Source organism: Acanthopagrus latus, chromosome 19 (assembly GCF_904848185.1).
Source record: "Acanthopagrus latus isolate v.2019 chromosome 19, fAcaLat1.1, whole genome shotgun sequence".
Lineage (NCBI taxonomy): Eukaryota > Metazoa > Chordata > Actinopteri > Spariformes > Sparidae > Acanthopagrus > Acanthopagrus latus.
This window is the reverse complement of record NC_051057.1, coordinates 23,797,609-23,820,776: the sequence shown is the minus strand read 5'-3', so window position 1 is coordinate 23,820,776 and position 23,168 is coordinate 23,797,609. Positions and strand designations below refer to the sequence as shown.

Here is a 23,168-nt window from a genome sequence, read left to right as displayed (position 1 = left end):
TTGTTTGCAGACAGGATGGAGACGTCAGATTAAAAGTTTAAAGGCATCGTGGACAAAAAGCACAAACTTCAGCCTTCAGGAAATCACTTCTGTATTTAAATAAGAATTGAAATAAATGGACAGATGTGCTGAAGGACGAGTTCACCTGAAAGGTGAAGACGCTGTGATCGCAGCAGACGAGCTGCACAGACACATCTGACGTTTTAAATCAAGTCTCCAGCTGCTTCACTTGTTTTGTTTTCAGGTGAACTGCTCCTTAAATTTGGTAATTTTGGACTGAATCTAGACGAGGCGCTCGGCTAAGATCTTTTCTGTTTCTACAAAAAGCTCCTCGGCGACTTGAGCTGAGAGTTTTTATTAACATTGAGCCGAGTCGTCCCGACTGAGCTCCTGCTGCAGCACAATTATTGTTTGTGAAACATGAAGAAGCATAAAGGTGAGCTAAGAGATCAGGGACCAGGCGAAGAGAAAGATCAATATCCTGCATTGTTCTCAGATGATTGTTACAGACGATACGCTGTTTTGGCAGCGTTGAGTCTTGACAGCGCTGCCGATAAAGATCCTGAACGCTGATGAAGAGAGAAGACGATGAGAAGCTGACGGAGAAAGAGAAGGTGTAGAAACAAGAGGACGGCTGTGTGACGATCATCCCTCAGCTCTCATGAAGGTGGAAGGATTTACACAATGTTGAGGTGAAGGTAGTTTATCTGGTTTGCAACCTGACAGATGGAACATGAGGACTGAAATCTTGTTACGGTTTAATTTGTTAAACCCAGGAAGTAGCTCACTTCATGGAGACGCCACATCAGTAAACATCACGTGAACTCTGCTGTCAGACGATCACTGACGAGTTCAAAAAAAGACGAGTTGATGTCGACCGTGAAGAAAAAACAGGTTCTTTTGTAAACTTTTCACAGTTTCAGTGTCGACTGATTGTTGGTGTTTGTCAGGGACGTTTCGTTGACAGTGTCGTTCGCAGCAGCGACCTCTGACATCACGCTCAGGATCCAGCGACGCTGCTGTGATCCGGGTTGCGAGTCGTCGTGACCGCTCTTGAAATAAACTCACGACTTCTCTTTTGAGTAAAAACGCGAGTTGACTCTAAGACGAGGCTTCATAACGACACAAGTTCTCCAACACGACTTTGGCATTTACATAGTCTGAAAACTCAACCGTGCCAGTGTAATAAAGAACTGAGAAGCTGTCGGGTTGAAAAGGGCGTCAGAACGACACGACTGCAACCACAGATGAGTCTGTTGAGGAGATTTAAGTTGCGTCAGTTTGACTCTGGTGTCAGCGCCTGTTTGTGTCGCTCTGTTGGTGCTACCTTTATGAAAAGCAATAAAAGAAGAAGAGCGGCGGGAGCGGAGGACGGCTGCACTGTAAATGCCACGAGGCAGAAGCAGAAAGCGATGCAGAGGAAGACGTAGTGTTGTGAACGAGGCCTGTGGCGATCTTGAACGTGCATGAATAATGAGTGAGGAGACGGCGGCACTTTGGAAAACACACAGGACGTTTCAGCGACACGTTCGGATGCTTCGCTCGCCGTTAATCACACACATGCAGGAACAACGAGCCGCTGCAGGACGCAGGACGAGAGACTGAAGGAGATAAAACGAGAGGATCTGACAGCGCAGGCGGGTGTTGAGACACACACACACTCAGCAGGACGCCAGAGGACGAATTACGGGAGGCAGGGAGGGACAAACGAGGCGGGTGAGGGGGGTTAAGGGGAACAATCACAGCGCAGCCATGTAATTGGCTGAATTAGCATGAAAAGAAGCAGCGGGATGTGTGAGATGCAGAGATATCGTCCTTCACAGCTCTACCCCACCCTGCTGAAGTGTCCTTGAGCAAGAGTCTGAATCCCCGTAACCTGCAGCGAGCCGCGATGTAGGAGGACAGAGTAAAGATGAGCCCAGTGTAAATACGATCAGACAGAAACCAAAGACACGAGACGTCCACAGAACAGAGTCTGAAGCCGTCTGAGTCGGTCTGAGATCAGTGGAGGCGGGTCAGGAACATCAGCCCATCAAAACCAACAAGTCCAAGTCAACACACACATGAGCTGAGAACTTCACTCAGTCCAAGTCTGACGTAAGTCGAGACAAAGTGAAGTCTCACATCAGTGCAGACGAGTCCGAGTCCTCCGCTGAACTCACATCCATCAAATCCTAAATGACTCAGGACTCGTCTGATTCGAGTCTCCGGTTCATTAAAACGTCCACGTTGAGTCTCAGGAGTCAGTGGAAGTGAACTCACTCGTCTTTGGACGAGCAGCCAATCAGAGCGCTCCTTGTAGCCCTCTCTGCCTTCACAGCTGTTCTTGTTTGGTGTCGGGCATTAAAATGTAACGCTGTGTGAGGAGCTCAGCCGGTCCTCCCCGGAGAAATGAAAGGGTCGACAAGAAAGAGAGCTGAAGTGAGTCGACTGCTGCTCGCTGTGTCGCTGCAGGCGAGCGAACTGAGAAACCTCCGAAAAGAAAACGAGCTAAAGAAACGAGAGAGAGAGAAGTGAAGGAGACGAAGGTGTGAAGTCTTCTTCTTGTAGTTTCACCTCCAAACTCTTCATTCTTTTTACATCACTCACTTTGGCTCCTCGCACTGTTATTTTTGTGTGGACGGTTGCCACAGAAACGCGTGTGTGTGTGTGTGTGCGTGTGTGCGTGCGTGCGTGCGTGTGTGTGTGTGTGTGTGTGTGTGTGTGTGTGGTTAAGTGGTTTCATTTCTTCGTCTCGTCTGACATTTGAATGTAATGGAGAGTAAAAACTGACTCAGGCAGAGTTTTCTCACGGCTCCGTTCTGTGTTGGGTGATTGAAACGTTGTGGACTTAAAGTTTCCTAGTTTCTGACCTCAGCGCTCGTCACTTCCTTTGGAAAGGCCGGTGAAGAAACGGCGGATAAATTTCATGAACGAGCTGAATAAATGAGTGCAGAAGCACAAAAAGTACAGATGCTTCTGAGGGTAGACGCAGTGCGACACGATGGATCTCTTCACTGCAGATCCAAGTTTCTTTCAGATTTTCCTGAAACTGAAGACAAGTTTGGACATTTTTTGCTGCCAAACAAAGAAAAGAGGGAGGTAATAAACTGCAGCGAACAGTGTGAAGAGGCAATAATCACAAACAAACAGATACAGAAGAGTTGTGAAGAAAAACGACCTGTTAAAAGTCCCAGAAGTGTTTTTCTTCACTTCAGTTTTCTCTTTCAGTTTTCTGTTAGAAACACTTGAGTCACCTTGATAATCTAATACTACAATACCCATGAGCCTCAGCTGCTGTTGTTAAGATAAATTAAGATTCGCTCGACTGCACAACTTATAAATCAGGAAGTTTCACCTGCCGATGTTAATCTGTTTCATCTGATCCAACCATTGAACCAGTAACACAACATCACCAGACTCCATTAACAAATGTGGTAATTTTAAGAGCTGTTGCCTTAAAACAAACTTTATAAACTCTGTGAAACTCTGTCTCTGACTCATTCTGCATTATTTGGACCTTCTTGTTAATTCAGCAAATGTTCTACATGAACTTCTTTCTGTCTGTGAGTAGAAACATGGAGTCTGTGTGTCTCAGACATGTTTCTGTATATAGATCAGGAAGTGAGCGAGTTCACCTGGACCTCCTTTGTTAAATGTTTATATTATACAGATTTTTATCTTTTCATCAAAGCAGCAGGAGAGTTTCACGTCAAAGCACCTAAATTAAGAAAAGTAGTGCAGACCGTGAAGGCTTCGTCCCTCTCAGGCTGCAGACGTGTTAATAGTGACTGAAATATTCATCTGAATTGAAGTGACCGACCCTCAGGAGGATCAGACGAGGAGTCGGGGTCGTCCTCCGTCCTTCCTTCTGTTTTCGCTCCTCCTGTTCTGCCTCTCAGACGTGTCGGAGCTTCCTGCTGCTCTGCTCTCGTCTCCTGACGAATGGAAAGACTGGACCGGCGTGGAGCGCTCCTTATGTTCAGTTTATTATCTACCTGAGCACCTCTCATCCTCCTGCTTCCCTCGCTCTCCATCTCCATCTCCATCCTCCTCTCTCTCCTACACTCAAAGGCCTCCGTGAATTTCCGTCTGACAGCATCCCACCGCCTGAGCCCCTCCATCTTTTTCATCTCACACCTGAAAACCTCATTTTCTGTGTCTGAGCCGCTCTGCCGGCCACCTCCAGGTTTCCCTCCGCCGCTTCATCTCTTTCCTCCCACTTTCATCGGCTCTTTACCTTCGATTTTTCCTGCGTCCTGCTGTCCGGGCGGCGGCTCTGTTTTTTACACATGAATGTGGATGTTCTGCACTAATGTTTGTAACATCCAGCTGCACTGTGAGAACACAGAACATTATCATTGTTAATGAAATCATCACGTCAGGCTGTTGAGCTGCTCTCTGGGAGTGAGAGTCACTGATGGTGATGATGTCATTGTCTCTGTTGCTCTCCACGCTGCATGATCTCGATCACAGCACATCAAGGCAGCATCACTTTGATTACAATCATTTATACATTTATAGCTCTGCAGGTGAGAACACACCTGTGTGAAACGACACACTGGAGCTGCGTTCTGTCGGCGCTGCTCGGTTCTGTGTGAACAAACGAAGGCGGCGTCGAGACTCAATATCTCCACAAACTGCAGCTTCCAAACTGAGGATGAAGTGGAATCAACACCTCATCAACACTTTCCACAGAAACATAAAACCCGTCATGACTGTAGGAGTTACTGCAGGACTAATTAAAGCAGGAACAAGCGGTTCCAGGCGGGTTCGCAGAGAATGGTGTGCGTGTTTCTTGTGTAATTGTAGGTTTTCTATCTGAACTGTGAAGAGAAATCCTGACCTGAGCTGCTGCGTGACGCGCAGGTTCACAGGTGGTCTGCTGAGATTCGCTCGTGACCTGCAGTTACTCACCGCAGTCGTCTGCGTAGGACTGCAGAGACGTTTATCTCTGCAGACGCTTCAAGCTTTGATTCTGCATTAGTCCTGAGAAACTGACGACTGAGTGTAGCTTCACTTTTAAATCGGACCAAATAATGAGTGTTGGTGTCAGATTACAAGTGCGACCGGACGTCCGGTTGGCAGCAGCAGCGTTGACGTCCAAACACGTCGAGTGTTAAACAGATTAGATGTTCAGACTCTGGGCCTCTGGTCAGATTCAGCCGGATTTCAGTGATTCTGTCAGAAGAACAGCTGTAATATCTCAGACTCGACACGCAGATCTTCAGTCTGTGTCATCGTTTGGATTGAGTGCAGCAGTCTTATGTTAATCTTACACCTCCTGCCTGGTGGGAGTAAGACTGAAGGTCAGTCAGTCACGACTCAGCAGGGAGTGTGTGTGTGTGTGTGTGTGTGTGTGTGTGTGTGTGTGTGTGTGTGTGTGTGTGTGTGTGTGTGTGGTTTCCATACTGCTCCTACTCGTTGTGTGTGAGCTGCAGAGGGGATGGACGTGGTGATATAGGAGGATGGAGGCTAAGTTTAGCTCAGCGTTGTGATGGCTGATTGTCTCCATGTAGGAGAGAACTCCCATCAGGCTGCGACTGCCTGCCAACTTTAATTGCATTATGTGGCTTTTGAATCCCGACCAGAACCTGGTTTGTTCTATCTTTGTCGGATAACAAGATGTTTATATGTTACAGGGCAGGACTGTAGGTGTGTGTGTGTGTGTGTGTGTGTGTGTGTGTGATACTGTAGAACAAGACAAACTTTTCCTTTCAGTAATAGAACTTAGTGATGAACGATGCAGATCAGGAAGATATTTGACAAACCTCCTCGCTGTAAAGATCCAGTCCTGCGTGTAAAAACACTGAGCCGCGTTTCTTTGTGGTTGTTTTTTGTGTCTCTGTGGTTGTTTTGTGTCTCTCTGTGGTTGTTTTTTGTGTCTTTGTGGTTGTTGTGTGTCTCTCTGTGGTTGTTGTGTGTCTCTCTGTGGTTGTTTTTTGTGTCTTTGTGGTTGTTGTGTGTCTCTCTGTGGTTGTTGTGTCTCTTTGTGGTTGTTTTTTGTGTCTTTGTGGTTGTTGTGTGTCTCTCTGTGGTTGTTGTGTCTCTTTGTGGTTGTTTTGTGTGTCTTTGTGGTTGTTGTGTGTCTCTCTGTGGTTGTTGTGTCTCTTTGTGGTTGTTGTGTGTCTCTTTGTGGTTGTTTTGTGTGTCTTTGTGGTTGTTGTGTGTCTCTCTGTGGTTGTTGTGTGTCTCTCTGTGGTTGTTGTGTGTCTCTTTGTGGTTGTTGTGTCTCTCTGTGGTTGTTGTGTGTCTCTCTGTGGTTGTTTTGTGTCTCTCTGTGGTTGTTGTGTGTCTCTCTGTGGTTGTTGTGTCTCTCTGTGGTTGTTGTGTGTCTTTGTGGCTGTTTTCTTATAAGAACTGACTAACTATCCAACCAGAGTTGACCGTAGTCTTTGTGTCCAGCAGGCCCGTCCAGAGATCCGTCTATGATCAGAACCGGCCAGCCACCTCTCACCCTGTGACTCTGGCAGAAGAGGCAAACAGCCACATTAATATCCCAGCATGCTTTGCTCTCATTAGCTGCTGACCTGCTGTTTCCATCCTAATTGGGTTACATGTTTAATCTGAATAATCACATATAAATAAATATTCCTGCCCTGAACGGATGGTTTTATATTCAGAGTGTGACGAGTCGGAACGGACCGGAACCGCAGTGAATGACAGAGCGAGAAACAAACGTAAAGAGATATAAAACAAAGTGATGGAGAGAGAGAGAGAGGGAGAGAGAGAGGGAGGCCTTCCCTTTGTTAGGAGCCACAGCCGCAACAATTTACATGAGAGCCAAGCCTCCTGCCTGCTGATTGGTTCAGAGAGCCGCCCGCCTCACCGCCACCCCCCTCCCTCCTACGCCACAGTCCAGCCAATCAGGACGTCACACATGCAGGGGGGCCCCAATCGGGCGAGAGAGGGTCTGCTCTGATAGTGGAGCGAGAGAGAGAGAGAGGGCTGACGGCAGAATAATTGCTGAGGGCAGATGGAGAACAGGTATCGGTGGGCAGATTGTGCCCCCTGGTGGTGGAGGTCCAACAGAACCACACATCTCGGTCTGTAACAGGTTCTGAATCCACTGAAACACTGAACTGTGAGACTTTATACATCAGTGTTCACGTGTGTGTGACACAGTCGCTGTTGATCCGTTCATATTTATTTAGTTAATGAAAAGATTAAATGTTTGTAGGAATGAACTTTTTTAAGAAAACCCTCAGAATATTTAAGGAACATTTCACCCAAAAATGAAACTGATCATTGCAGTGTGAGCTCTGAGAGTCACAGAGGAGGATGGGGGGCGGGTTTGTTCCGGCTCTGATCCGCCAGCCGAGGTAACGGAGCCGTCAAAGTAAAAAAATCGCCCTGCAGAGACGTCTCTTCATGGTCGTCCACAGAACGGTTCTGGAGCTTCACAGTAAAACAGCATCAAACAACCGAAGCAGCTGAGACTTGATTTAAAACAGAGAAACAACACAGATTTTTTTAAAACTCTGAAACTCTATTAAAATTGTGCCGAATTATCTGTTAGCAGTGAATCAGCGGATGTCCAGAGGAGAACCGGGTCCAGCAGAGAAGTGGAACATGTGCAGCCTTTTTAATTTCCTTCATTTGGAGGATTATTAATGTTCTGAAACGTTCTGATCCGGAGCTCGATGTTCTGAAACTGATCGGCTGAACTGTGTGTTCAGAGACACACTGATGTACAGACAGACAGCAACTCTGTGTTCAGAAAATCTGTGTGTGTGTGTGTGTGTGTGTGTGTGTGTGTGTGTGTGTGTGTGTGTGTGTGTGTGTGTGTGTGTGTGTGTTATATGTGATCATGATGAGCCTGTCGTGTCTTTGTACTGAAACAAGAGAAAATCAATTGTGAACTGTGGCCCCAAACACACACGCACGCGCGCACACACACACACACACACACACACACACACACACACACACACACACACACACACACACACACAGTGTGTACAGAACAGATCCAACACACTGCACCAAAAGTGTCTCTAATATTTGACAACAGAGTTCAGCTGAATAATATTGACATAACACAGTGGCTCTCTGCACGCACACACACACACACACACACACACACACACACACACACACACACACACACACACACACACACAGTGCTGTAGCGCCCCCCTCAGGACTCCCTGGACATTATCTGGACATCTCTCCTGTGAAGAACTCAGATGCTGCTGAAGTTTCTACCTCAAAGGATTCTGGGTAGTGAAGTCTTTTTGTTTCTACTCACAGACAGAAAGAAGTTCATGTAGAACATTTGCTGAATGAACAAGAAGGTCCAAATAATGCAGAATGAGTCAGAGACAGAGTTTCACAGAGTTTATAAAGTGTCTCCAACTCAACAACTCACTAAACTGACACATTTGTTAAGGGAGTCTGGTGCTGATGTTACTGGTTCAGTGGTTGGATCAGTTGAAACAGACGGTGTGTTCACAAACATCCGTCTTTGTCTTTCTGTGCAGGTCGCCATCGGGAAGATGTTTGAAACCCAGAAGACCGTGGTGGAGGGATAAACCATCAGGTGGCGAGGAGGAGGAGGAGGAGGAAGAGGAGGAGGAGGAGGAGGAGGAGGACTGTCCCAGCAAACAGCAGGATGTGACATCAGAGATTGGAGCGAATCACTGCCCCCTGACATCATCACCAACCTTCCTCTTCGACTCAGTCTGATCGGACACAGCTGTCACTGTGTGGTGTTGGAGGGGTGAAATGCATTGTGGGAGATTTAGGAGCAGTTTGTGTGTTTTTCATGGATGCACCGATCAGAGTTCTGGGATGTTACTGATCATTGATTATGCCGATCAGTTCAGCTTCAGCTTCCTGAGTCAGAGTTTTGAGTTCTGATCATTTAAAAACGAAACATCGTCACGTTTCCTCCATCAATCAACGTGCCAGTTACTTTCTTCAAGCAATCAATAAACTCATCAGAAGAGTGAAAACAAGTCTTAAAACCAAAAATACACGTTAAGCTGCTAACGATTGTTTTCACTCTGGACTAATATCTCCACTGCTTCATGTGATCTGTAAAAGTTTCATCCTCAAATGTCTCAGAAGTTTTTCAGTTTACTGTCACAGAGGAAGAAGGAAAATATTCACATTATTAATACAACAACAACAAAAATAATAATAATAATAATAATAATAATGATAATAACAGTAATAATAATAATAATAATAATAACAGTAGTAATAATAATAATAATAATAATAATAATAATAATAATAATAATAATAAATACACATTAAAGAAGCTGAAATCAGAGAACTGATTGTTGAATCCTCCTGTGACTTCTTCATCATCTTTAATGTTCCAGTTTGAGTTCAGATGAATGTTGGATGACGGGATAACGAGGAAACAGATAAAGTTAATTACAGTTACAGAGTGTAAACCTCCACCAAGACCCAGCAGTCCACCAGCTACAGAAATATGGTTAATTTTTCTTTCCAGATCCAGGAATTATTCTGAAAAATCAACTAGATGTCATAAGTAAGAAAGTTAAAAAAAATAAATAAATAAACCTTCCTGGTTTTGTCTCTTTTTTCTGGATCCACAGCAGAATTTAATCAGGTTGATTCTGGGCTCAGGTGAGAACACGAGCTCATCGGTGGAGGTGATGGTGGAAATATTTCTCACCCAGGAAACTTTGACTGAACTCATTTGATTCCCAATAAAATAGAAAAGTTTATAGAACTTGAAGCTGAAGTCTGAAATGAGCTGATTTCATGTCCGCTGTCAGAAATCGCACAAAAACAGACGGATTCCGTCTTTGACGTCAGAAACATCGAGTGGATTTTCAGAAGAACTTCAGGTCCGTTCAGCAGGTCCTGAGCTTCCAGTCGACACGTCCAGAATTATAAATGTTCAGATTATGGAATATTGATCATTTATTGTAAACACCTGTTTACTGTCACCTGTATTCAGCTGACAGAGGAGCAGAAGCGACTGATCGGTGCATCCCTGATCCATTATTTCTGTCTAGTGTTATTTTATATTTTAACGCACAATTGATCTACGACATGTTGATTCTGTGTTATATATCGATAAAACCCATAAAAACACTGAAATACTTGATTCTGCAGTTTTCACTCTTTTCATTAATCTGTTTATCTACACCAGCGACTGAACTCGATGCCACAACACTCACTTTCTGTTCAAAGGAAGAGTTCAGCCGCAGAAATCAAAATTCAGCTGTGTCGAGTCTCCAGAAGCCAGAAGAAGCTTGTATGTCGTCCTGAAGCTGCAGCAGCCAATGAGTGATCGTTTTAAAAGGTAAAAAATGACTTCAGGTGATGCAAAACAAAGAAACACCTGCGGCCCGCCCACAACATGGCGACACACTAGCTAGCTTGGATCCAAACTGTAGTCTGACCGAAGCTGTCGAGGTAACGACGGCAGACTCGCTGCTGTGATGGACGAAAAGTTAGAAACGTTGCTGCATCACATGGAGACGAATATCTCAGAGTTTAATATGTAAAACACAACCAAGATAAACAGAAAGTGGCTCCACGATATTTACATCCATGTGTAGTTCAGACGGGCTGCATGCTAACGCTTTTAGCTCAGCAGCTACAGTGAAGTTACTTTTTGGGTGTAATGTTCCTTTAAGAGTGAGGCGGTGATGAAATCAGTTCTGACTCCTGCTGAGAGACAATCAGCTGTCTTTGTGGTGCGTTCAGGAACAGCTGGGACAAATCCTACTGATTCTACCTTTAACTTTAATAGTCTTTGAATTCTATTAATATGACGTGAGCTTCAGTTAGCTTTGAGCACAAATGTCCTTCAGAGGGAGACTTTTTACTCTGATACTCTGAGTCCATGTCAGAGCCTGAACTCTGTTACTGTGCTGGAGGAAACAAGCTGGATCAGAACTTCTACTGTCACCAGAGTCTGTTTTTACACCAGTATCTGAACTTCTACACTAGACGGTTCTGACATTAAAGACATGAAGGGATGAATACGTATCTGCAGAGGTGTGTTTGGTTTGGAGGTGAAGGTGAACCAGGTGACTGACCCACAAAATCCCAGCAGCTATTAATAGACTGTCTGTTGGTTTAAGGATGAGCACACTGGCCCACTTACACACACACACACACACACACACACACACACACACACACACAGGTGTAAAGGATCACGTTGCTCAACCAGTCATGGCTCTTTCATCAGATGAACACACAGAGGATGCTTTCTGGACTCCTACATTCAGCAGTAGGACTTCGGACCAGGTCTAAACCAGGCTGTGTTTTTCTCCAGGGAGAGTCGATCCAGACCAGGAGACCCTAAACTGTTTCATCTCAAGACCCAGAAGACTCACATTTTACTACATTAACATCAACATGTAGAAACTCCTGATAAAGAACGCAACAATCCAGGAAGTCAAAACTCAACAACTCACTAAACTGACACATTTGTTAAGGGAGTCTGGGGACTTTCTCCACGGGGACAAAGAAGTCGCCTATATTGTTCCTGTTTAGTGTCTTTGTAACATGTGACATGTTCAGATCAATAACATGTTTCTTCTTTCATAAATGGAGTGTAAATGGTGAAATCAGTGTAAACAGTGTGTTCAAACAGCTGATCAATGTTGGCAGGTAAGACTTTAGCACTTTAGACACAGAAGCAGACAGGCTGGTACAGACATGCTGCCACAAACTGACACTTTTTACAAGGAGACAAACAACTTCAGCTGAAACATTTAATGCTGAATTTACAACAAGGACACAATGAGTCAGAATCTGTCAGAGACACAGTTTCACTACGTTATAAGGTTTGTTTCAACTCAACAACTCTTAAAATCACCACATTTGTTAATGGAGTCTGGTGATGTTCAGGTGAAGCTCTTCCAGCTCCTCGTGGACATGAAAGTCGTCCAGTTGAATCATGAGGTCAAAAAAACAAGGAACTGATCAAATGATCTGCATCTTAATGAAAACTTAAGTCACTAGTCTAGTCTCGCTAAGGTCTTTCAAACTAAAAGACTACAACGCCCAGGGTGCATTTCAGCCTGAAACATTCAGTTGCTGAAAAAACTGATTCTGGGTCAGTTCTAGATGAAGCAGCAGTATTTTGAATCCACTACATCTCTTCCACACTCCTGACTGGCTTCTCCTCTACAGGGTGCAGCAGAGGCTCATGGGGTTTGTAGTTTTTAGAGTGCTGAACCAAACTGGTAGAAAGACCCTGATTCCTAAAATTGCTTGATTTTACAATGAGGTCTGGTGGGAGCAGTTTGAAGCTGAGGTCTTGATCACAAACAACCTATTGATCTGTCTGTTATTGATGTGATCAGATAATTATTGGACGATCATGATGATGATTTTTGAGATCTTCCTGAAGTTTCCTCCGTCTCTGAGCCTCTGTGTGTGTGGTGTTGACAGATCAAACAGATGTGCTCAGGTTTGTCAACAGGACCTTTTTCAGAGGCGCTGGACTCCTGAACTTCGGCCTCATGTAAAGATGATGGACAGGTAGAGGAGGCCGAGTGGACCAGGACCAGGACCAGGACCAGGACGAGGACCAGGACCTGACTGATGTCACGTACAGAAGAGACACTAGCTCGTGTTCTGTACTCAGAGCTCTGCCAAACACTTAAATCTGGCATTAGCAGCATTTTAATGGCTAACGCACGTTAGCATTAACCACCGTTATTGGCAGTGTCACTGTCGAAAGCAAACACTGCTAATATTTACATTAGCATGTTGACACAAGTATTTCTATAACTGGCGACATGAACAGCATGTTAGCATCCCTGCTGGAAAAACCAGCATAGACCAGCACCAAAACACAACATGTTGCAGGTCACCAGCATATGTTGTGTTTTGGTGCTTTGCAAATTGCTGCTGCTTATATTTGCATTAGCATGTTAACATGAGTGTTTCATTGGCAAATGGCTAATATTAGCATGACCCATGCTGTGTTTACTGTTACTAAAATTGGCAGTGTGCTAATGATAGCATGACTCATGGCTAACACAGGGATTCCATTAGCATTAGCATGTTAACATGGCAGTATTTGTTCTAGTGTTTAAATGTTATTACACGGTTCAATAATAGCATGACAACATTGATACAAGTGTTTCTTTGGAAAATAGCTGATATTAGCATTACTCACAGCTAATGCAGCACATAAGGACTGTGTTCATCTTCCTGGTGATGCCATTAACATTAGCATGTTGTGCTAACTAGGAATTGGCATGTTAACATAGTGGCGTTTCGGTTGAAGTGTTGATACTAAAATAGCAAGACGGATGGCTAACACGAGATGTTAGCATTCAGCTCAGCTCTTCTGCAATGTCACTATAGGAAATACTGCTAATAGGCTAACGACATGAATATTGCATTAGCATGTGAACATGATACATTTTCAAGTATAAAAATGACAGAATCAGTTTAAAAATCTTAGCGGAAATAAACAGAAAGAACAAAGATTTGATTAATGTTCTTTGATCTCAAATCATTTTAGTCGTAAAATCTGTATCTCTGTGATAAAAGTGGTATTTTTGTGTGAAGTGTGAGAGAACAGAAGAAGGTCAGAATCAATCTGATGTCACTCTGTTGGTTTAAATCAGCTTTTATTCATTTAGATCACTTTGACAAAAACTTCATCCTAGATGTAAAACATCTTCGTTAAATTACCTCCTTGTAATCTTTCCACATCTCTTCAAAACATTCAACCCTATGTTCTTATTTTTTATTATTATGATTTTAACTGCAGAGCATCTTGATACATAAAAAAAAAGATTTCATTTGAGAATTAATCTGATAAATCTCAAGTTTTCTGGCAGCAGTTTAGATTTAAAGGATCATAAATGTCAGAAGTTTCACATGATTTGGTTGAACGTCTTTAAATCACATCTGCTGAACATCACAGATCATCAGTTTGCAAAACATTCAGCTGTATTCAAGTCATTTTAAAACAGTTTCAGCCCATTTATTCCATTTGTTTCTGTATTCACTGAAAATTAGCTCAAAACTTTCCTGATTTCAGCTTCTTAAGTGTGAATACTTTCTGCTGCCTTTCCTCCTCTGACAGTAAACTCAGTAACTTCTGAGGAAACACTGATCGACATACTTTGATTGGCTGCGTCCTGAATAAATGAGGAGGTCATCAGAGTTGGTGTGTGTGATGCATCAGAGCGAGCGTCAGTTATGAGGTAATGCAGTGTGGACATCAGTCAGCATGAAACTAGACTTGATGCTCAAACAAGTTTCAAGAGTCACTGAGAAACTGATTTTCATACAGAAACCTACAGAGCAGATGTGAAGTCAGAATAACTCAGAGCATCAGACTGTCGCAGCTTTTGTAAACTTTTCTGATCCTTCAAAGCTCAATGAGAAAACGGACGAGAGCAGCAAGTTTGTAAAAATAAAGATCACACATTTATCTTATCAGCAGTGTGAGTCTGACAGCAGTGAGACAGAGAATCTTGTATTTCTGATTGACAGCAGGTCCAAAAAAGATTGTTGACACTGATGCACGTTTTCCTTAAAGTCAGAACAGAAGCAGTCTGTTTGTTTCCTCTGAGAAAGTCCATCAGTTTGAGTGGAGGTCAGAAAAATATCCATAAATGTCAGTTGTGATGTGAAACACATCTAGCAGGTGCTGCTGAAGCTGCTTAACCAAAGAAGGAAATCACAGAGAAAACCTGAGCCACATCCGTGTGGTCTCTCCGGAAGATTCAGATCCTCTGACTGACATGAAACAAGTTCTCTGATCTCAAAATACAGAATCACACAGATGAAACGTTTAGTGAGCAGATGGAAAACAGCAGCTGCACATCTAAAGATTTTTTTCAACAGAAGGCGCAGATGGAGAGCTTTACGCACAGATCTGTAGGTTTTACGCACAGATCTGTAGGTTTTACGCACAGATCTGTAGGTTTTACGCACCGATCACACAGCGTGGAATGCGGCACTGACAAAGGGCGTGGTGTTGGGCATGCAGCGGTACCTGAGGGTGTAGTTCTGCCCCTCGTTGTTGTCCCAGAACTCCCCCTCCTTGCTCCTCAGGTACACGGCGAAGTGCACGGCTGAGCTGGGGTCCATGAAGGGCGGCGTGTACACGGTGAAGGTGAACTGCTCCCCCACGAAGCCCGGCTGATCCACGGCCACGGGCAGAGCCTGCGCGTCCACGTGGGAGAGCCAGTCGTTGAAGGTGTACCTCACCCCGACCTCTTTGTCGGTGCAGCCGGTGAAGACCCGGATCTGCCCCCGCACGTCGAACTGCGTGATGGTGACCTTCTCCAGACACACGCCGAGCCGCTGGACTCTCCGCTCCGCCTCTCGAGGCTCTGGGAAGCACGAGACCAGCCGGTCCGTGTCCAGGCTGGACTTGAAGCTCTGGCACAGGTCGTTCAGTAAGTCCTGCTGCGGCGGGAAGCTCTTGTGTCTGGACAGAACTTTGCTCGGGATCTGCGGCTCCTCCAGCGAACTGAAGTGTTTGACGCTGGCCAGGTTCAGACCCATCGAGTCTGCGAACTTCACCCGCTTCCTCCCGTCACCGCCGGAGTCCTCGTCCAGGAGCGCCGCCGGGTATGCGGGCAGGGACTGGGCTCTCCTCCTGTCCCTCATGAATCTCTCCAGCTGTGAAGCGTCCACCTCGTCATCCAGATCTTCCTCATCGTCCTCCTCCTCTTCATCCTCCAGCCCGTTTTCCGCAGACTGCCCGGGGGACGGCGAGTGTCCCCCGGTGTGGATCTGGAGCAGTGAGCGGGACATTAGTGCCCTGCTTGCCGGTCCGGAGTCCGCGTGTGTCCCGGTGCGGGGCGGCTTGTATAGTGAGGAGCCCCCCGCCCCCCGCAGAGGACGACGTGGTGACAGCAGAGCGCGTGCATTCACAGAAACGTGCGCACCGTCACGTCACCAACGTCAACTTTCCCCTGAGTGCGTGCAGGACGTGGACTGTAAACAACAAACAAACAAACAAACAAACAAACAAACACCTGGTCACACTTCATTAGAACCTTCAGAATAAAAGATCATTCATGGTTCTTTCAGCTTTAACAGTTATTTTACAGCAAACACATGATTCATAACACACTGATTAAAGGAGCATTCTGTAGAAATGTTAATGTGCAGAGAAAGAAACAAACTGACCTTAAAGGACAACACAGTTTGAACTGTTCTACTGTGTTTACATGTGGCGGACCCTGCCACCTCTCCAGCCTCACACAGTGTTCTGGACCTTATCGTCCTCTGAGAGCAGCTTCTTTATTCACTGATGGACACAGTTTGTGTTATTACCTCATTAATGTTGTAAATATACACGTCTTCTGTTAATCTACATAATGCTCCTTTAACCAGTCCTGACTTGTCAGAAGTTTATTCAGTATTTAACTGTTATCAGTGAAATAATTATTAATCATATCAGAAGAAGTCAGATGATTTTATCTCAGTTTAAAGTTTTTGTCAGTAAACCAGAGAAAACATGAAACATTTATTCTTAAATCATGATGTTATGGTTCACAGACACGTCATCAGGCACGTCATCAGGCACGTCATCACGGTGACCTGCTGTCCTCAGTTTGTCTCCACAGGATGTGTAAATAAAGTTGTCCTGTGTTACAGACTGACTGCATTATGTAACTCACAGCTCCAAGTGTGCGTCACACAGCGGCCGAAAACAAACACGTGACGTCATGACTTCATCACGCTGACGTCAGGTTCCTGCGGACAGACGGCATGACGTCTTCAGACGTCCCAGCTGGATCTCAGAGCTGCAGCTGCTTCCCTCCGTGTTTCGAGGATTTTGGCGAAGAACAAAAGTGCGATAAAACTGATCGATGACGACACAAAGAAAACGAGTGACTGCTATTAAACACGTTGTCAGACACGTCACACATCCACAGGGTTCAATTCTACAGATGTGTTGGAAACTAAAGATGACGTCATGACTGCTGCAGAGGTGCACATTTAGTTTTGATGCACTTTGAGATCTGCCTGTGAAAGATGTGACCACAATCATTATTTACACAATTTCATTTTATTTTTACATTCTATTAATTCTGTTTGTATTTAAGTGAGATAATATTTCCACCTCCACACGTTCTGTTATTGTGTTTTTATGAACTTTTTGATTTGCTCTGTAATCACTGCTGACTGTGAGGAAATAAATGCTTCATATTTTTAAATTCTTTTTATATTTTTATTCTTTCTTATAGGTTTCATATTTTTCCAAAGTTGTCATGATAATTTATATTTTTGTAGTTTTTATAATTTCCATATTTCTCATATTTATTATTCAATTATTTTATATTATTTTTTATATTTTTCATTTTTCGTTCTTTATATGTTTCGTGATTTTTAATAATTTCCCAATTTTCAAATATTTTTCATATTTCTCTATTCCTTTTATATTTTTTTGTTTTTTTCTCTATTTTTTATACTTTCTCATAATTTTCATGTTTTTTAAAGTTTTCATGATACTTTATATTTTTCGTGGTTTTTCATATTTTCTTTACTTTTTATATTTTTTCAAGTTTTTGAAATCTTTCACTCTTTTTGTTCTCTCATGCAGAGCAGCAGCGTGTGGTGACGTCACACCTCTGACCACTAGAGGGCAGCATGTCTCTGGTTCTGTCGCCTCCAGTTTGAAACAGACCGGGTCAGAATGTTCTGCTCACACTGTTTAGTCTCAGTTAACTCCACTAATGAAACATCTCTGGATGAACTGATCTGATCTGAGTCTGATGGGTTTAATGCAGGACTGAGCCTGACTGAGTCTGACTGAGTCTGATCTGATCTGATGAAGCCGACACAGTTGTTCACAGTGAACTGGATCAGAACTTCACACCAGAGCACTGATCAGTTTATTAACTGATGGGATTTAAATGAAAACAATCTGCTCCTTTCTGATCAGTTATTAACTGATCAGAAATATTTTACATTTGAATTTATTTTGTCTCATTTTGGACTGAAACTTTTGTGTTCTTTTGTTTTGTAAGTTCTGAATCTTTCTCTCGTAGTTTCTCTGATGATGATGAATCCAAACATTCACAGGATCTGTTGGAAATAAAGTTCAACACAAATCCAGTGACTGAATCAGTTTTATTGTAAAAGCAACACGCTGTGAATCTGAGCTGAGTTCAGTTTCTGCTCTGTGGACGTTTCGATGTTCATCCAACGACTCCGGTCACCAACAGAACCTGAACAGAACTTTGCTGTCCTGCATCGAGCAGACGGATGCCGTGTTTCTCCTGGATGTGACTATCTGGCCAGAAGACTCAACAATATTCAGACAGGTTCAGGATGTTCAGAGCGACAGACGTCAGTCAGAAGATCGTCTGCAGCGTGTTGAACATCGAAGGCACGACGAGAAGAAGGAGAATGTTTCAGCTCAGGTGAGTCCAAACACACCTGCAGGCTGTTTAAACTTCATACATTTTCTTCAAGACATAATCAGTTTGTCATGTTGTGATAATCTGCATTAAGCTTGTGACATCACGTGACATCACGTGACATCACGGCGCTCTGGAGCTGCTGACTGCATATTTATTCACTCACTTACATTCAGTTACAAAGATATAAAAAGTTACAACAAATTATACATCGCTGAGTTTCTACATGATTTCAGATCACACAGATTTTTATAAAACATCCATATTTCAAAATTCAACAACATAAAGGACTTCATTAACATAATGCCATGTGATTGGTTGGTTGAACATCATGAAATGAATGCTGGGTATGTTAGTGCTGTGAGACGGCGTCCAGGAAGTGATTCGATCCGTCCATCAGACAGTCGGTGGTCTGCTGCTGGTCTACGCCGCCATTGGCCGGTGCAGCTGTCAATCACAAGCCGGGGCATTAGGCCGTGGTGCCTGTTGATGACATCACAGCTGCATGTCTGATGATGTCACTCGCTGTCTGAGGTGAAGATGCGGTACACGAGCGTGACGATGATGGCTATCAGAGCGGGAATCAGCAGGTTCAACCACCAACTGCAAGAGAACCGGACGGCTGGTTAATGTTCAGCTGACCCACTAACTGTGTGTGTGTGTGTGTGTGTGTGTGTGTGTGTGTGTACCTGGACTCATCGTTCAGAGTGGTCACAGGTGTTTCCTGTAAAGAAAACAAAGCACAAACATCATCAGTGAGTGGACAGAAACAATCAGCCTCAGCAGTCAGCTGTGGATCAGGATCAGCCACTTACCTCAGGCGTGGCGATCTTGTGTCTGTCGTCCTGCAGACAGACAGACAGACAGACAGACAGACAGACAGTTATTGATTACATTGGAAGTGTGGCCACAGATCCCAGGTCAGTTGCAGTGACAGTCTGTGAGTGGACACTGACCGGGTGCAGCTCTCCGATCACCATGTCCTGCGCCATGTCTCTGGCGTCGGTGGAGTGTCCGACGTCCTCGAAGCTCTCGGTGGCGTTTCCTCCCGCCTGCTCCCGCAGCACCTCCTCTCCTCCGGGGTGCTGACAGGAGAAACAAACGCTCATCGTCAGCAGAGGAGATGATGACAGTCAGTAGCTGAATTAAAGTCAAACACATCAGCTGTTCCCTTCTTTACGTCCACATCATGTGGAAGACACTCTGGACTGAACTTGATGTAACTGCTGATTGTTTAAAATCACTCAGCTGATAAAAGGTTGATGAAGTTATGACGACGATCTCAAACACTTTACTGACTGTAACCACAGCCAGATGAAGACGTGTGATGTCATCATGCTCAGCACAAATTCACAAACCAAATCTCACTAATAATGAGATTAAAACACGGATCAGAAGGATTAAGATGCTCCTGTGGCCCAAAACAGAAAACATGTCTCACTTCCTGTCTGAGGCTCTCAGGTCCGAGCTCACTGGTTCCTACTGAAGACATGAAACAGCTTTCATAAACAAACAGCAGTGTGTGTGTGTGTGTGTGTGTGTGTGTGTGTGTGTGCAACACAGTAATCTTGTTCCTCTTTCCCAGATTACATTAACATCCACTTTCCTCACCGACAGCCTGGTGGAGCGGATGTGTACTTTCGACACACAAACCCAGAAACCTGCAGCCTGACTGGCTGCTGTTGTGTTTATTTCTGCTCTGTGATTGGCTGATAGATCCGTCTTTATCAGTTTATCATTGTTATTGATGTAAGTTTACATGCAACAGTCAACCAATTAAATAATTTTGCGCAGTGAATCTCAAAAAGTCTTCAGAGTAGATTATTCATTTTCCCCCTGAACAAACCTGGAAGGTTTAAAGAAATTAAACTCTCTGTTACCGCGGAAACGCAGCAACATGTTGTGTTAAACACTGAAATCAAACTGTCCTCGATTAAACTTCATCAGCCGGCTGTCAATGATTGACGAGCGGCTGCAGTTCGAGGTCAGTGTTCGTCCTCCAGTGAACCCTGAAACTCTCAGCTGCCAGAAACTAAACCGGACGTCTCTCCAGAACAAACAACTTTATTGATTGAGTGTCTTCACACTTTCACACATTTTGTTTCATCCATGTTAATTAGAGGCTCTGGGAGTGAACGGTGCTGAGAGAGCGTCTGACCTGAACACCTGAGCTCACCTGCCAACACGTCCACTCCCTGAAGGTAAAGCAACGAACCTGCGGCCAGAAAACGCTGAGTCACTCTGAGCGACGGCGACTCTGATGGAGCTGACCGGTCAAAGTTCAACCGATCGCCACGGTAACCAGCTGAAGCTTTGATCTTACATAACAAAAAGTTATTTTACACAAAGATGTGACAGTTGTTGTGAAAACAGTTTTATATGGAATCTGTCCTTTATCTGTAAACACCAAATATCACAGAGTGGATCTGCAGCGACTTCATCTTTCCACTCGAGTAGATCAACTGATCAGGTCATCGACTGATGTTTTATCTTAAAATGTCAGAAGCATCCAAAGATATTCCACTGAATCCTGATGTGTGAGGAGCTGGAACCTGCTGATTCTTCTATTGTTATTAAATGACTTAAAAATTAATCACCAATACATTTTCTATTGATCGACTCATCGGTGAACTACTGAAGTCTTTCTGCTGGTTTGAAGTCTTTGTGTGTTTGTACGTGTGTGTGTTGGTTTATTGTCTTAAATCATCTGTACATTTTATTTTGTTTAAGTGTTATTATTAGTAAAAATACAAAATGGTGAATGACAGTTTAGCATTTTATAAATCTGTGTCATAAACTTTATTACAGGATGTTGTTGTATAACCAGTTATTCTGTGTCTGATCTGGGTCTCACTGTTACAGGTGACTGTTACAGGTGACTGTTACAGGTGACTGTTACAGGTGTGTCCAGGGCCGGACTCACCTGGTGGGGGGGCCTGGAGCTGCTGGCCCCCCCCGGTGAACCTGAGACTTCCCGGGTCTGGTTCTGGTTCTGGTGCTAACGTCTTTCTCATGGACTGTTTTCTTACATTTCTAAAAAGAGCCTGACTGATGACACCGGCCTGTCCCAGATTACACTCACATTTTGTCACATTTAAGAGATTTAACACAAATTACACTTAATGACTCATACTGTAATGTTTTGTTAAGATGTTGAGTTTTTTGTGTCTCACTTGATGAATTTTTATGATTTTATTGTGAAGAGTTTTATGAGCTTTTTCATCATCAAACAAATTAATTAAATCTTATGTTGCTATTGTTAAGAAACAGATGATGTGTTGTTTTTGAGGAAATTAAACCCGATATGAAATAAAATGATGTCATCATCCATGTTGTCTGATAAACACAGATAACGAAGCTCTGAAACACTTCAGATCAACTGTGTTGTGTGTTAACTGCTTTCATAAAGGAATACAGCTGAGCTGAGTGTTATTACTAATTATTTACTCTATGTTTATGGATCTTTTCTGTGTCTGTAATACAAAACATCACCTGATATGTTGATGTGTGAACTTCTCTGCTCACTAATATCGGCTGTAAATATCCAGTACTGGGTGTTCTCTAGTTTAAAGGCTTCATGAGGAAATAATCACTGAATAAATGAATATTTTAAAAAACAAACAATAAACAGAGGAAACATTTTAAATCAAGATCAAATAATAAATTGGAACAAAACTTAATGTATTAACAACAATTGTCATCTTTGGTCTTAGTAACAAAAATCTCTGATATTATCTTTAATGCTTTATTCACGTGAAATAAAATAAATATTAGCAGATATAATCTCATTATTAAAGTTTAACTTTAAGATATCTATGTCAGTGAGATTACTTCTGGCATAATAATCTAATAAACACTTAATTTTTAAATATTAATGAATGATTTTAATGTGTTTATACTGAGCAGAGGTCCCCAGGAGCCTCTCTGGGGCCCAGAAATTTCCCACCAGACTCCAGTCAAAAAACATCGTATTTAGCAGCTGGCAGTTAACATCAGTGTTACAGCTGTGTGGTGACATGTTTCTGTCCGGACACAGTTTGCTGTGTTTCCTGTTGTGGTTCTGTTCTGACCCAGCTGAGCTCCTGTCGAACTAAACTGCTCCTCACCTCCTCCAGGAACTTGGTGACATCGTAGACCTTGTTGTGGATGATGATCCACGTCGATTTGAACGAGTTCTGCTCCTGGATCTCTGACAGTCTGTAATATTTCACTCCATCCGGACTCTTCTCCTCGTTCTCACCCATTTGTGTCCCTGAAACGTGCGACAGTGTCCCGCTGAGAGCCGACAGGAGCGTCCGCAGACCTGCTGGAGGTTATATAATCCCGCCGAGTGTGTCCGGACCGGTTCAGTCGACATTTACCCCAGTTTGATCAACAGTCCCGAGTTTCACGGTCTCGACCCGCCGCCATCACTGCGCCACAATACAGCAGGAGACTTCCGGCCGCTGCCTCCAAAATAAAGGTCTGTCAACAGGTCTGTGTGTGGCAACAGTTGGTACCATAATGATAATGATGCTATCACTAACAACAACAACAACAAAACAACAATACTACCACTACTACCACTACTACCACTACTACTACTAATAATGATAATAAAGTTGTTGGTTAATATTTCACAGAATATTATATCCTGTCTTCGGTGGCCCTGAGGGTCAAAACACAATGACATTTGGCAAATAATAATGACATTTTCCCTAATGACACAATGATCTTTAGCAAAACACAACAACATGTGGCAGAAGACATCAACATTTCACAAAACAGAACAACATTACAGTTAGAGTTTAGTAATTTTTACAAAGAATCTACAGCACCTTGTTGCAGCTGAATCAT

The 23,168-nt window shown here is 43.6% G+C and overlaps 3 protein-coding genes and 1 long non-coding RNA gene across 4 annotated transcripts in view; 2 read left to right on the top strand and 2 right to left on the bottom strand.

The window, feature by feature from the left end:
* The window catches only part of LOC119009129 (LYR motif-containing protein 4B), a 30,983-nt gene extending 20,914 nt beyond the window's left edge, over positions 1-10,069 (top strand). The window contains exon 7 of the mRNA XM_037080150.1: positions 8,463-10,069. Coding sequence (XP_036936045.1) covers positions 8,463-8,513 — 51 coding nt within the window. The 3' untranslated portion in view covers positions 8,514-10,069. The remainder of the gene's footprint in view (positions 1-8,462) is intronic.
* Positions 10,070-13,538: 3,469 nt separating this feature from the next.
* On the bottom strand, positions 13,539-16,004 carry ppp1r3g (protein phosphatase 1 regulatory subunit 3G). The gene has a single exon (XM_037078892.1). It carries the CDS (start codon positions 15,712-15,714, stop codon positions 14,890-14,892), a length of 825 nt encoding a protein of 274 aa, XP_036934787.1. The 5' UTR covers positions 15,715-16,004; the 3' UTR covers positions 13,539-14,889.
* Positions 16,005-18,023: 2,019 nt separating this feature from the next.
* On the bottom strand, positions 18,024-22,738 carry LOC119008966 (cytochrome b5). Its single transcript, XM_037079763.1, has 5 exons — positions 22,439-22,738; positions 19,289-19,417; positions 19,148-19,177; positions 19,022-19,056; positions 18,024-18,935 (listed from the first exon to the last, which is right to left on the bottom strand). The coding sequence occupies exons 1-5, from the start codon at positions 22,574-22,576 to the stop codon at positions 18,851-18,853; spliced, it is 417 nt and encodes a 138-aa protein (XP_036935658.1). The 5' UTR covers positions 22,577-22,738; the 3' UTR covers positions 18,024-18,850.
* Positions 19,424-20,925, top strand: LOC119008967. The gene is made up of 2 exons (XR_005071595.1): positions 19,424-20,629; positions 20,752-20,925. It is a non-coding gene; the product is annotated as an uncharacterized LOC119008967 (long non-coding RNA).
* Positions 22,739-23,168: the final 430 nt, after the last annotated feature.

Coding starts and splice junctions, on each gene's coding strand:
- ppp1r3g (XM_037078892.1), bottom strand. CDS start 15,714: ATGTCCCGCTCACTGCTCCAGATCCACACCGGGGGACACTCGCCGTCC.
- LOC119008966 (XM_037079763.1), bottom strand. CDS start 22,576: ATGGGTGAGAACGAGGAGAAGAGTCCGGATGGAGTGAAATATTACAGA. Junction 19,178..19,288: donor TGATCGGAGAGCTGCACCCG/GTCAGTGTCCAC, acceptor GTCTGTCTGCAG/GACGACAGACACAAGATCGC. Junction 19,057..19,147: donor ACAAGATCGCCACGCCTGAG/GTAAGTGGCTGA, acceptor TTTTCTTTACAG/GAAACACCTGTGACCACTCT.